The following is a 12,588-nucleotide window of genomic DNA, read 5'->3' as shown; positions in this document are numbered from 1 at the left end:
GGGACCTGCAAATTAGACTAAGACAGATTAACAGGAGAGAAAATTCTGTTTATACATGTAACATGAGTATATGTGGGAAAACTCAGTGATGAGTAATTCAAAAAGTTGTTTAGAATTGGGGCTTATACATCATCTTAATATGTGGGGGATTAATATACATCTTAATGAAGGTGGGGAGAAGAAAGGCACTTATAAGAAAACAGATTACTGGCCAGGTGCGGTGGCTCATGCCTATAATACCAGCACTTTGGGAGTCCAAGGCGGGTGGATCATTTGAGGTCAGGAATTTGAGACCAGTTTGGCCAACATGGTGAAACTCCGTCTCTACTAAAAATGCAAAAATTAGCCAGACATGGTAGTGCATGCCTGTAATTTCAGCTACTTGGGAGACTAAGGCACAAGAATCGCCTGAACCCAGGAGGCGGAGGTTGCAGTGAGCCGAGATCATACCAAGTCACCATTTCAAACAAAAAAGAAAACAGATTATTTTTTGGAAAGTTAAGTGGGTTTTCAGGGGAAAAGTAGGAAATTTGAAAGTTTTGTAATAATGTTTGTGTATATAAGTACGAGTGTTCTTTCTGTCTCCTTCAAGGCCATGAAATTTCCCTGGAGAAGGAATATGAAATATGTTTCACTCATGCTCTCCCTTCCAGGATAGATCTGTCCTGAAAAGGAATTGATGGCAACCTTATCTCCAAGGTTGCTGCCTTTAGTCAGATAAGGAAAGCCCCAAAAAGCTCTGTTCCTTTCCATATCACTGAATCTCAAATATCTTCAGCTTAAACGAATCTTTATGCCAAATATTTGGGGGTGGCATATGCTGATTCCTTTCAGGAGAAAGACATAGATTAATCATTACAAATAGTAATAATGGGTGGGGAAGAGAAGAACATTAACAACCTTACTGTGTCCTTAATGCTTTATTTTCTATTAAAACCTGAAATTTTGTAGGAATTTTACCCCAGTTTCATAATTGGAGCACAGAGAACCAAAGAAGTGTTCTAGTAGTCATAAGCAAGATGACATGGGAGCCCTCAAAACAATTTTACATGCCTTAATTCCTGAGACCAAAGCATTCCCCTCACCTCTCTCTTTACTCATTCAGTTAACTCTGGACTCAGGCCAAATCCCGTCCCTGGAAGAGCCACCAAGTAGGAAGCCTGGGTACAGGCCTGGCAAGCGAGGACAATGGGTCACTGCAGGACTTTGGAGCACTCAAGTTTGGAGTCAGTTAAGACCAGCTCCTTGCTGGGAAGCCATAGCTCTGGAGGGACGGACAGGTAAGGTTAGTTTACTTCCTTGAACTTTCTGTCTTCGGTGCCGCTTACAGCCTTAGGATATCTGGTATTCAGGAAAGGAGGATGAGGTAGCATTCAAAATTGGGTCCCACCTGGGCAAGAACCAGGGATTGACAGCCTGTTCTCTTTCCCCAGTGCTGGTCAGAGTTACAGAAGGTGGACTGTAAACATTGGCAAATATTGACAGAAGTCAAGGTCATGGCAAGACCATTTGGCCCACGTTTGTTGGGGAAGGATAAGCCTGCAGTTGGAAAAGACTGGTCAAATGGATTTGCATTCCCAGAAACCAGGAAATTTCTGAAACTGAGTTTTAAACCTGGCAGCTCTTTTATCGTCCCTTTGTATTTTTGCAGTTCCTCCCTATACCAGCTTCCTTACAACTGTTCTGATTTCCTGTCATAAGATTTTTTCTTTTTGTTTTCTTCAGGGAGGGGAAATCAATATAACCTCTTCTCTAGAAAGGAGGTGGTTGGGCTGATCTTAAGCAGTGTTAGAAGATCTATTTTGTTTTTCAAACCAGGTGTCTGGGCTGGGGAAATTCCAGCCTGGGGTGAGGACTTTGATCACCAGATGTTTTTTTGGTGTGCGTGCTGTCTTATGGTTGCATGGTGGGTTTCTGCTTCAGATGGTATGTATGCTTTCCTTCAACTCAGCTTACCAGGCATTTGGTGTCAGTTTGCGGGGTTTTGAGGAACTCTGTGTAGAGCTTTAAGGAAGTTTACATTTCTAATATTTATTCTTCTATTGAAAAAATCTCAAATTGGCCTAATGCTCTGCACTCAATAGGAGCTTAGTATACATTTAATGATGACCCTGATCTCTGAAGTGGGTGGTTACTGTTTACTTTCCCTTTCTGTTCTGGGAGCAAAAAGAGTACCAATTTCAAAATCCTGGGAGGTCTTACTTGTTATAAACTCCAGGACCGCTATTTGGGTAGGGGACTATTTGTTTAGAAGTGGATAACTTGTGGCTGAAATTTGAGTAAAATTCCTGTTATACTTTTGGAAATTAAACTTTGGAAATCTGGCTGGGTGCAGTGGCTCATGCCTGTAATCCCAGCACTTTGGGAGGCCGAGGTGGGCGGATCACGAGGTCAGGAGATTGAGACCATCCTGGCTAACACGGTGAAACTCCGTCTCTGCTAAAAATACAAAAAATTAGCCGGTCATGGTGCTGGGCCCCTGTAGTCCCAGCTACTCCGGAGGCTGAGGCAGGAGAATGGGTGTGAACCCAGGAGGCAGAGTTTGCAGTGAGCCGAGATCACACTCCAGCCTGGTGACAGAGTGAGACTCCATCTCAAAAAACAAAACAAAACAAAACAAAAACAAAAAAAAGAAATCTGTGGAAATCCATTGGAAGGGAAGGACATGGATGTACATGGACATGGAATAGTACAGGAATCAGGATCAATAATCCAGCAAAAAGACACGAGGATGGGGAAATCTAATAAGGGCTCCCTGACAGCACATGATATGCCAAATGGATCTGTTTTCTTCTTCCTTCCAGCAGAGCACTGTCCAGAACTTCCTCCAGTGAATAATAGCATATTTATCGCAAAGGAGGTGGAAGGACAGATTCTGGGGACTTATGTTTGTATCAAGGGCTACCACCTGGTAGGAAAGAAGACCCTTTTTTGCAATGCCTCTAAGGAGTGGGATAACACCACTACTGAGTGCCGCTGTAAGTTAGATCTTTCTGTATCTTTGCCCATCTTGATATCCTGTTTTACTCCTTCACATCCTACTTCCTATAGGCCATGGTAAAACTTTATAAGAAAACAAAAATTCTCAATTTCTAGGAGACTTATTTTAAAGCACTCTAGTGGAAGAGCTTCTCTTGGAAGCTCCATGATCAGATCTTGATCAGTATTAATTTAGTTGAATTAATAGAATCAATTCCCTCTATGGGAAAGCAATAATTTCTTCCAGATATTAGAACTATTTTTTTTTGCTGTAATTTGTTTAACTTTATATTGCTTTAAAAATGTTTATGTTATGGAAAATTTAAAATGTATACAAAAGACAGAAGAGTCAAATTCACTCATAGAGATTCATCATATAATTTCATCAATTATCCACACAAGACTAATCTTGTTTCATGTATACCCTCACTTTATTATTTTGAAGAAAGTACATCATATCATTTTATTTCACCTATCATATAACTTTTGAACTGGGAATAGTTTGTATTCTCAGTTTACCAACGTGATAATTGAGATCCAGCTGATTTGCTCAAGGTCACAAAACCCATTTCTGACATCCTCTGTGGAGATGGGGAATAATTAATCCATATTCTATTTGTTACTACTAGTTTTTAAAAGAATAGTTGCATTAGTTCTCTTGTATACCTAGAGTAGAGCATACCGATACTATGATCCTTCATTCATATAACCAAACTCATATCCCTGTGCATTCTCTCCTGTCTTTTTCCACGCCATGGGAAAAAGAACAACAAAATAAAAAATGCTAAGTAAGTGTATATTTGGCTGGATGAAAGGGAAGGAAATACTTGCCTCAAACATAGGCTCATGAATTTTGAGCCATGCTTAATATGACAGTACAATAAGCATACTATTGGTAACTTTCAGTTTTGTAATTAATTACTTTCAGTTGCCAATTCATGTTGTTCTTGTGCATGACAAAGCTCTTTTTTAATGTACTTAGGTCGATCTCCTCTTTTTTTTCATTCTGCATTGATATGGCAGTACCAGGTACTTCACCCAATTAAAAATGTGCAGTATTAGCTCTAATTTGCTGTTTTCTCAGTGAAGACTGATGAGGTCTGGCCTTTGCTGTGTTGGCCTTCAGCCTTGCCCTTTCAGATTATTGCTTATTTTCTTCTTCAGTGGGCCACTGTCCTGATCCTGTGCTGCTGAATGGCGAGTTCAGTACTTCGGGGCCTGCGAATGTAAGTGACAAAATCACATTTAAGTGCAATGACCACTACATCCTCAAGGGCAGCAATTGGAGCCAGTGTCTAGAGGACCACACCTGGGCACCTCCCTTTCCCATCTGCAAAAGTAGTAAGTACAAGAGAAGCCATCAAGAATCCCCAAAATACTGATTAGTAGTGTAAACTTAGACATTTGCCACATCCCTGGGATGCTTTTCTCTTTTTTTGTATCAGGGACAGGCTTAAGATCTAGCAGACAGCCATGAAACGAGTGGAGCTCACAGAACCAAATCTCACCTCAAGAGAATACATTCCATTGCAGTGAACAGCATCCAAAGCACACTTTTTTCCTTCTCAAATAGGGGTCCTGTCCTACTAGGTCTAATGCAGGGTAGTTTGGAGCATTGACTATTTTATTTTTCAATTTCAAGACAATGACTTAAGGTCTTTGTTTGAAAAGTAAACACAAAACAGGGGGAAAAGATCATAACTCATCTATTGCAAAATTATCTACAAGAGGCTAAAGACCCTCTTTCTATCACTACAATTCATATCTTTCAGAGTTAGTAAGTTAGGTGTGTTTATTTCATGACTTTTTCTTATGTTTATACAGACATTTAAAACAAACACACACAAATGAAATATTTAAATTAAATAAGCATTAAATGCCATTTTGCGTGTATGTATATATATATGAATATACCTATAGAAATGGGACTTACTATACATATTTTTAAATTGCTTTTCTTCATGTAACTATGTACATGACCATTTTCCCAGACCAGTCCATATAGCTCTATTGCTGACTATTTAATAACTGCATGTGTGTATGTCATAATTTATTATATGGCTCTCATATTATTTTAACGTTTTTCCTATTAGGAACAATGCTGAAATGAGTATTTTATACACACACATATTCTTATGTCTACGTTGTTCTTTCTTTCTTTCTTTCTTTCTTTTTTTTGAGATGGAGTCTTGCTCTATTGCCCAGGCCACAGTGCAGTGGTGCGATCTTGGCTCACTGTAACCTCTACCGCCCACGTTCTAGTGATTCTCCTGCCTCAGCCTCCCGAGTAGCTGGGTTACAGGTGTCTGCCACCACGCCTGGCTAATTTTTGTAATTTAGTGGAGACGGGGTTTCACCATCTTGGCCAGACTGGTCTTGAACTCCTAAACTTATGATCCATCCGCCTCGGCCTCCCAAAGTGCTGGGATTACAGGTGTGAGCCACCATGCCCGGCTACTATGTTATTTCTATAGGATAGATTCCTAAAATGATTGCTGGATCACAGGATGCCATTATTTGCAGAATATACTTCAAATATCCAAGAAATTCTACTAAAATATATAATACATACTTGGATACAAAATAAATATTGAAAAAAATCAATGTTTTTATTTTCTATTAATAATTATTAGTTGAATTTGAAATGTAAAATAATTCTATTCACAAAATCTATATGAAAATTTACTGGAAGATAAAAAACAAGACTTGAATGAAAGAAAAGACATGTGTGATCTTGGATGTGTAGACTTAGTATTATAATGCAATGCTTACCAGAATTTTAAATTCAAAAATATGAAGAAAACACCAATTAAAGAATCTCCTCTGGTAAGGTAGACATCTAACATTATAAATATTTTTGGGAAAATGATGAATGATGTATATATTTGACTGGATCAAAGGGAAAGGAATACTTGCCGTATTAGATAGTAAAATGTACTACAAAGTTACTATGAGCACAATAGCATTAAAATGGCAAACTGTAGGTACTACAAATTATATGTCATTAAAATAGCAAAGTATAGGTACAAATAAGTAGAACAGATTAAATCAGGAGGAAAAGTCTATTCAATGTAATGGAATAATTATCTATTTGGAAGAAGACAAAGTTAGGGCTGTAGCTCACACCATATTCATAATACATTCCAAAAGTATTTTAAATATATAACTATAAAAAGCCAAACTATTAAATCATTAAAAGAAAACGAGATAATATATTTATTGCACTGGGATGGGGAAAGCCTTCCTAAGCAGTTTCATAAAACTCAGAAGTCATAAAAGAAGAAAATGGGCAGATTTAGTTAAATTTTAAAAGAAAACTTCTACATACTAAAAGACATCATAAAAGTTAAAAGATAACGGACTTGAATAAAGTATTTGCAACATATTTGATGGTTAAAAGTTAATGTTTTTAATAAACAAAGATCCCCTAGAGATCAGTAAGGAATAAACAACCCAATAGAAAATAAGCAAAGTTAGGTAAGGACAGCAATTCCAAAAGAATGGCCCTAAACAGCACTTCTATTTCCTGATTATATGAATGGATACCGAACATTACAAATGATTATAGAACTGGAAATTAAAATTAGATATACATCTTTTATTGAGCAGAATAGCAAAAAATGAAAAGATGGATTTAATTTAATATCATTCATGATCTGAGGAAATAACCATTTATGTCAGTAAGAGTGTAAAGTGCTACCACTATTTGGATGTATTTTGGCAGTAGCTACTAAAATAATAAAAGCCAGGCATGGAAGTGCACACCTGCAGTCCCAGCTAGTCTCAGCTACTTGGGAAGCTAAGGCAGGAGGATAGCTTGAGTCCGGAAATTTGAGGCCAGCCTAGACAACATAGTGAGGCCTGTCTCTAAAATAAAATAAAAAAAAAAAAAGAAAGAAAGAAATAATAAAGACAGACAGTTTAAGAGCACAAACTATATATGCTCTTACATGAGGGAATTTGGGGTTACTTAAAACATGCATACACATACTATTATATATGCAGTTAAATTACATGCATATAATATCATTTTATGTCATTAGCTTGACACAAGTTTCAAGTATTTCCTTATTTCTTCCAAATATTTTCTGTTTTACTCTATTTTAATTCAGTAGTTTCTATTCTAGCTCTTAACCACAGAATCCCTGTCTTTTTATGTCACTTCATTATCTAAATCTAGGATGAGCTCCCTAGGTTTTTGAATAAACCATATTCTTTCTGTTTATTCTTTCTGTTTACCACATTGTCTCCTTTTGTTCAAAATTGTACTCATAAAAGTTACCAGAACTCTGGTGGACTGGAATCCCCCGAACAACTCCTGGAAATTCTTCTTGCTTTCCTCTATTCAGCCTTTGAACTCAGTCTTTGAGCTTTAAAAAATTACAGTGTATTAACTGCATAAGTAATATTAATACACCTTTGTTGTAGAAAAATATAGAAAATAAAAGATGGGACCAATTATCTACAAGCCTACCATCTAAGGATAAGGGCATTAAGTATTTTGGCATGTAACTTTACATACGTTTCTTCTGTGCTTATGTTTGTGTAACCATGATTTACAAAAATAATATTATATATACTCTTTCATGATCTGCTGTTTTTATTCAACGATTTGTTTAGAAGACTTTTATTTTTCAGTAAATATACACCTACATAATCATTGTTAGCCACTATTTTTGATCGACATGTTTAGTGTCCTGTGGTCTCAGAGCTGACTGGGACCTTAGAGATGGCATTATTTAACCTGCTTATCTGTAATATTAGGAAGGAAGCCAAGAGGTGCAAAATGGCTTTAGTGCTACATAGCTAGTGGAAGAGTCAGTATCAAGACTCACAACTCCTAATACATCATCCTGCTTTCTCTCCACAGTTCCACAGACTCGTCCTCTTCCCTTCCAGCCATGTTCTTCCCTATGTCTTTTTCTTTAGAGACAGAGTCTTGCTCTGTTGCCCAGGCTGGAGTACAGTGGCACGATCTTGGCTCACTGCAACCTCCACCTCCCAGGTTCAAGCGATTCTTGTGCCTCAGCCTCCCAAGTAGCTGGGATTACAGGCACTCACCCACACTGGGCTAATTTTTGTATTTTTAGTAGAGACTGGGTTTCACCATGTTGGGCAGGCTGATCTCAAACTCCTGACCTGAGATAATCCACCCACTTCGGCCTCCCAAAGTGCTGGGATTACAGGTGTGAGCCCCTGCTCCCACCTTCTCCCCTTTTTCTGATACTCTCCTTGATACAGTTTGGATGTGTGTTCCTGCTCAAATCTCATATTGAATTGTAATCTCCAGTGTTGGAGGTGGGGCTTGGTGGGAGGTGACTGGATCATGCAGGTGGATTTCTCATGAATGGTCTAGCACCATCTCCCTAGGTACTGTCCTCGTGACAGCGAGTGAGTTCTCATGAGATCTGGTTGTTTAAAAGTGTGTAGCACCTCCTCCCTCTCTCTCTTGTTCCTGCTCCAGTTGTGTGAGATGCCTCGCTCCCCCTTTGCCTTCTGCCATGATTATAAGTTTCCCGAGGCCTCCCCAGAAGCTGAGCAGATGCCAGCACCATGCTTCCTGTACAGTCTGCAGAAACGTGAGCCAGTTAAACCTCTTTTCTTTATAAATTACCCAATCTCAGGTATTTCTTTATGACAATGTGAGATGGACTAATACACTCATGCTTCACAACTCTTATCCAGGGGATGTCAGCTTCCATTTGAGCTCACACACTTCATCTCCTCTCTCATGGAGTTATTTCTTCAGCCTTCACCTATGGCCCAATTTTTATTTTCTTGTACGTTAATGATTAGCTTCTCTACAACTTAAAATTTCTTTCCCTGAGCTCCTGCTAGTCAGATAATACTCCCAAATCCCTACTAACTCAGAAGATAAGCTGGGGGAAAGCTCTTTCCCATGGACAAATATGATTTAGAAGAGAAGGAAATGAATGAAGAACATGTTTCAAGATCCCACAGGTGTTGCTCTGAGGATGTCAGGTGCTGGCATAAACAGCTGCAATTAGGGGTGCTGTTCATTGAGCATGCCTGGCGCTCACAGCTGTCACTTCTGTACTCCTTTCTGTCAGGGGACTGTGACCCTCCTGGGAATCCAGCTCATGGCTATTTTGAAGGAGATAATTTCACCTTAGGATCCACCATTAGTTATTACTGTGAAGACAGGTAAGTGAACACAGCTTGTCAAGTGCCAGATCTTGCCCCTTGGCAGCATTATTTTTGGGAATAACCCAGCCTGTGTCCACCTGGTCATCTGATTTCCTACTGCTGCAGGATTCTGAACTCATTCTGATTTTGAGAGCTGCTTTGGCCCTCTGCCAGCTCTCCTCAATCCCTAGAAGATGGACTGATCCTACTAAAGTATCCTACTTACCCCAGTGCAAGTAGCTCTTTCTTCTCTTTACCAAGACAAGATAAATTATTTTAAATGTATGGGTTTGGCTGGGCGTGGTGGCTGACACCTGTGATCCCAGCACTTAGGGATGCCAAGGTGGGTGGATTGCTTGAGGTCAGGAGATCAAGACCAGCCCTGGCCAACATGGCAAAACCCTCGTCTCTACTAAAAATACAAAAATTAGCTGGCCATGGTGGTGCATGCCTGTAATCCCAGCTACTCAGGAGACTGAGGCATGAGAATTGCTTGAACCCAGGAGGTGGAGGTTGCCGTGAGCCTAGATGGTGCCACTGCACTTCAACCTGGGTGGAGAAGTGATACTCTGTTTTAAAACTAAATAAATAAATTAATTAAATGTATGGGGTTTTTTTTTTTGGTTGTTGTTGTTTTTGAGACAGTGTCTCCCTCTGTCACCCAGGCTGGAGTGCAGTGGTGTACTCATAGCTCACTGCAACCTCTGCCTCCTAGGCTCACGTGATCCTCCCACCTCAGCCTCTCTAATAGCTGGGACTACAGGCATGGACCACCATGCTTGGCTAATTTTTTAAGGATTTTGTAGAGACGGAGTCTCCCTATGTTGCCCAGGCTGGTCTTGAACTCCTGAGCTCAAGTGATCCTTCCACCTTGGTTTCCCAAAGTGCTGGAATTACAAACATGAATCACCATGCCTGCCCTAAAATATATGTTTTCTAAAAAAAAAAAAAAAAAATCAGAGAATATAAATGCTAAAAAACAAATACGGAAGTGCAAAAATATAAAGACTTACTGTGTAGACCCTTAAAGCCCCCTAATTAACTCAGAGTCATGTGGCCTCACTGGCATTTCAATCTCATTATATACCTTCAATACACTTTGCAGGCAACTCTCATGTTTTTCTGTTTAAAAGCTTTTGCTCCTTTTTAGCCCCTTCGCTGAGATTTATTTGCAGGCTGTCTCTCACTTTCTACTCCTTTCTAGAGCTTAGATGCCAGATGCCTTTTTAGGTTATTGAATGATACAGTGCTTCTATCACTCTCCCCACCCAAAACCTGTGTGCGTAAACACCTCATTCAGAATCTCTCACTTCTCTATGTTTTATGGGTTGACTCTTCACTTAGGTCCTCCGCACCTCCAGGAGAATGGTTTTACTTTGAACTGCTTTGAAATACCGAGATAACTGAAGCATGCATTGAGGCTCAAGGGCGGGGAGGTGGATTCCATCACAGCATGAAATACTGAAAAACAACTACACAAAACCAGTCTCCATTACCAAATTCAGAAAGTGGAAAAGCTAAGCATTGTTCTAATTTCCCTTCAGGTACTACTTAGTGGGCATGCAGGAGCAGCAGTGCATTGATGGGGAGTGGAGCAGTGCACTTCCAGTCTGCAAATTGATCCAGGAAGCTCCCAAACCAGAGTGTGAGAAGGCACTTGTAAGTAGGTGGCTCGTGTCTATCTTGTTCACAGCTGGATCTCCAGGACCTGGCATCACTCCTGGCATATGCTCTGTATATATCTGTTTAATGTGGGATATTTTGTTTTTGAATGGGTTGGCCTTGGCCTGGCTATAGAAGGGGCTCACAAACTATTAGCTCACATTTTTGTAAATGGAAGTTGGAAGTTCCCATTCGCCACCATCATCACAAATACCTCATGAGACCCTGTTGGTAGAAGTTGTTGTCTCATGTGCCTTATAGACCAGTGGTCCCCAACCTTTTTGACACCAGGGATGGGTATCATGGAAGACGACTTTTCCACGGATGGGGGTGGGGAGAGTGGGGATAGTTTGAGGACGATTCAGGTGCATTACATTTATTATGTACTTTATTTCTATTATTGTTACATTGTAATACATAATAAAATGATTATACAACTCACCATAATGTAGAATCAGTGGGAGCCCTGAACTTGTTTCCTGCAACTAGAGGGTCCCATCTAGTTAGGAGTGATGGGAGACAGTGACAGATTATCAGGCATTAGATTCTTATCTGGGAGTGATGGGAGACAGTGACAGATCATCAGGCATTAGATTCTCATAGAGGAGTCAACCTAGATCCCTCGCATGAGCAGTTCACAATAGGGTTCACGCTCTTAGGAGAATCTAATGCCACCGCTGACCTGACAGGAGGTGGAGCTCAGGCAGCAATGTGAGCAAGGCAGAGTGGTTATAAATACAGCTGAAGCGTTGCTTGCCTGCCCACTGCTCACCTTTTGCTGTGTGACCCAGTTCCTAACAGGCCATGGACCAGTACTGGTCTGTGGCCCTGGGTTTGGGGATCCCTGTTATAGAGCAAGGCACATAAGCACAATGTGTGATAATTGGAAAAGTCTCTAAAATCCTTCTAGACTCCAAAACTAAACAAACAACACTGAACAGATCCATTTTCATTGAGATTCTTCTTTTAGTACATCTTTATTATTGGGATAATATTAATAAGTATATTTAAGCCAGAAGATATAAGTGATTCATCATGTTGAAAACCCAAATCTTTACTTAAGCTAGCCAGGTTCTGAGCCCCCATTCAGAGAGCTAACTGCTGCTCACTGGCTTCAGAGTATATAGCTGGGTCTCAGTCCTTACGTTGTAACTTGTAAAATATTTTCTTTCTTCAGCTTGCCTTTCAGGAGCGTAAGGACCTCTGTGAAGCCATAGAGAACTTTATGCAACAATTAAAGGAAAGTGGCATGACAATGGAGGAGCTAAAATATTCTCTGGAGCTGAAGAAAGCTGAGTTGAAGGCAAAATTGTTGTAACACTGCAGCTGAGCAGATGTAATAGAAATAAACCTATGAATAAAATTTCTTCTTGGTTCTGAAATTGGTTTCAGATGTACCTCTTATTGGGCTGAAATTGCCAACTGCAGTTGTATAATGCACCGTGTGTGTGTGTGTGTGTTGTTCTCAGAATGTGAAAAGGCCAAATGTAGTGGTTGTCTAAGGCCAGAATTAGCAACATATTATTGGAGCATAGAGGGCTTAATTTCCAGTCTGTAAGGAGAATGGGGAAACTCTGATCTCAGCCGAGAGTGTACCCTGTCTTTTAACACGAGACCATGAATTAGGAAACCAAAACTAACTGCAACTTATTAGGCAAAAATTAACCTTCCATTTTGGAAAAGATGTTTAGAATAGTTACATCCTTAAAAATGACACACTGGGACAGAAGGAGAGCTAAGACCCAAACTCTCTTCCCAGTCTTGCCCACATCTGGCTTATGGAAACAGGTTTCCAAGTCT

The 12,588-nt window shown here is 39.9% G+C and overlaps 1 protein-coding gene across 5 annotated transcripts; it reads left to right on the top strand.

Moving 5' to 3' along the window:
* Nucleotides 1-772: 772 nt before the first annotated feature.
* C4BPB (complement component 4 binding protein beta) lies at nt 773-12,170 on the top strand. Of its 5 annotated transcripts, none has more exons than XM_017880862.1 (6): nt 773-1,280; nt 2,805-2,978; nt 4,144-4,320; nt 9,051-9,144; nt 10,671-10,789; nt 11,966-12,164. In XM_017880862.1, exons 1-6 carry the CDS (start codon nt 1,025-1,027, stop codon nt 11,983-11,985), a joined length of 840 nt encoding a protein of 279 aa, XP_017736351.1. In that variant the 5' UTR covers nt 773-1,024; the 3' UTR covers nt 11,986-12,164. The 5 variants fall into 5 exon arrangements, with proteins under 5 accessions (XP_017736351.1, XP_017736349.1, XP_017736350.1 ...); XM_017880860.1 differs by having other exon boundaries at nt 775-1,280; nt 10,671-10,785; nt 11,966-12,170; XM_017880861.1 differs by having other exon boundaries at nt 776-1,280; nt 2,808-2,978; nt 10,671-10,785; nt 11,966-12,170.
* The last annotated feature ends 418 nt before the right edge of the window (nt 12,171-12,588 follow it).

This window comes from Rhinopithecus bieti, unplaced genomic scaffold, assembly GCF_001698545.2.
Source record: "Rhinopithecus bieti isolate Rb0 unplaced genomic scaffold, ASM169854v2 scaffold_12049, whole genome shotgun sequence".
NCBI classification, from domain to species: domain Eukaryota; kingdom Metazoa; phylum Chordata; class Mammalia; order Primates; family Cercopithecidae; genus Rhinopithecus; species Rhinopithecus bieti.
Note: the sequence above shows the minus strand (reverse complement) of the source record. Positions and strands in the feature narration are given on the sequence as shown.

Coding starts and splice junctions, on each gene's coding strand:
- C4BPB (XM_017880860.1), top strand. CDS start 1,025: ATGGGAGCCCTCAAAACAATTTTACATGCCTTAATTCCTGAGACCAAA. Junction 1,281..2,804: donor AGCTCTGGAGGGACGGACAG/GTAAGGTTAGTT, acceptor TCTTCCTTCCAG/CAGAGCACTGTCCAGAACTT. Junction 2,979..4,143: donor CACCACTACTGAGTGCCGCT/GTAAGTTAGATC, acceptor TTTCTTCTTCAG/TGGGCCACTGTCCTGATCCT.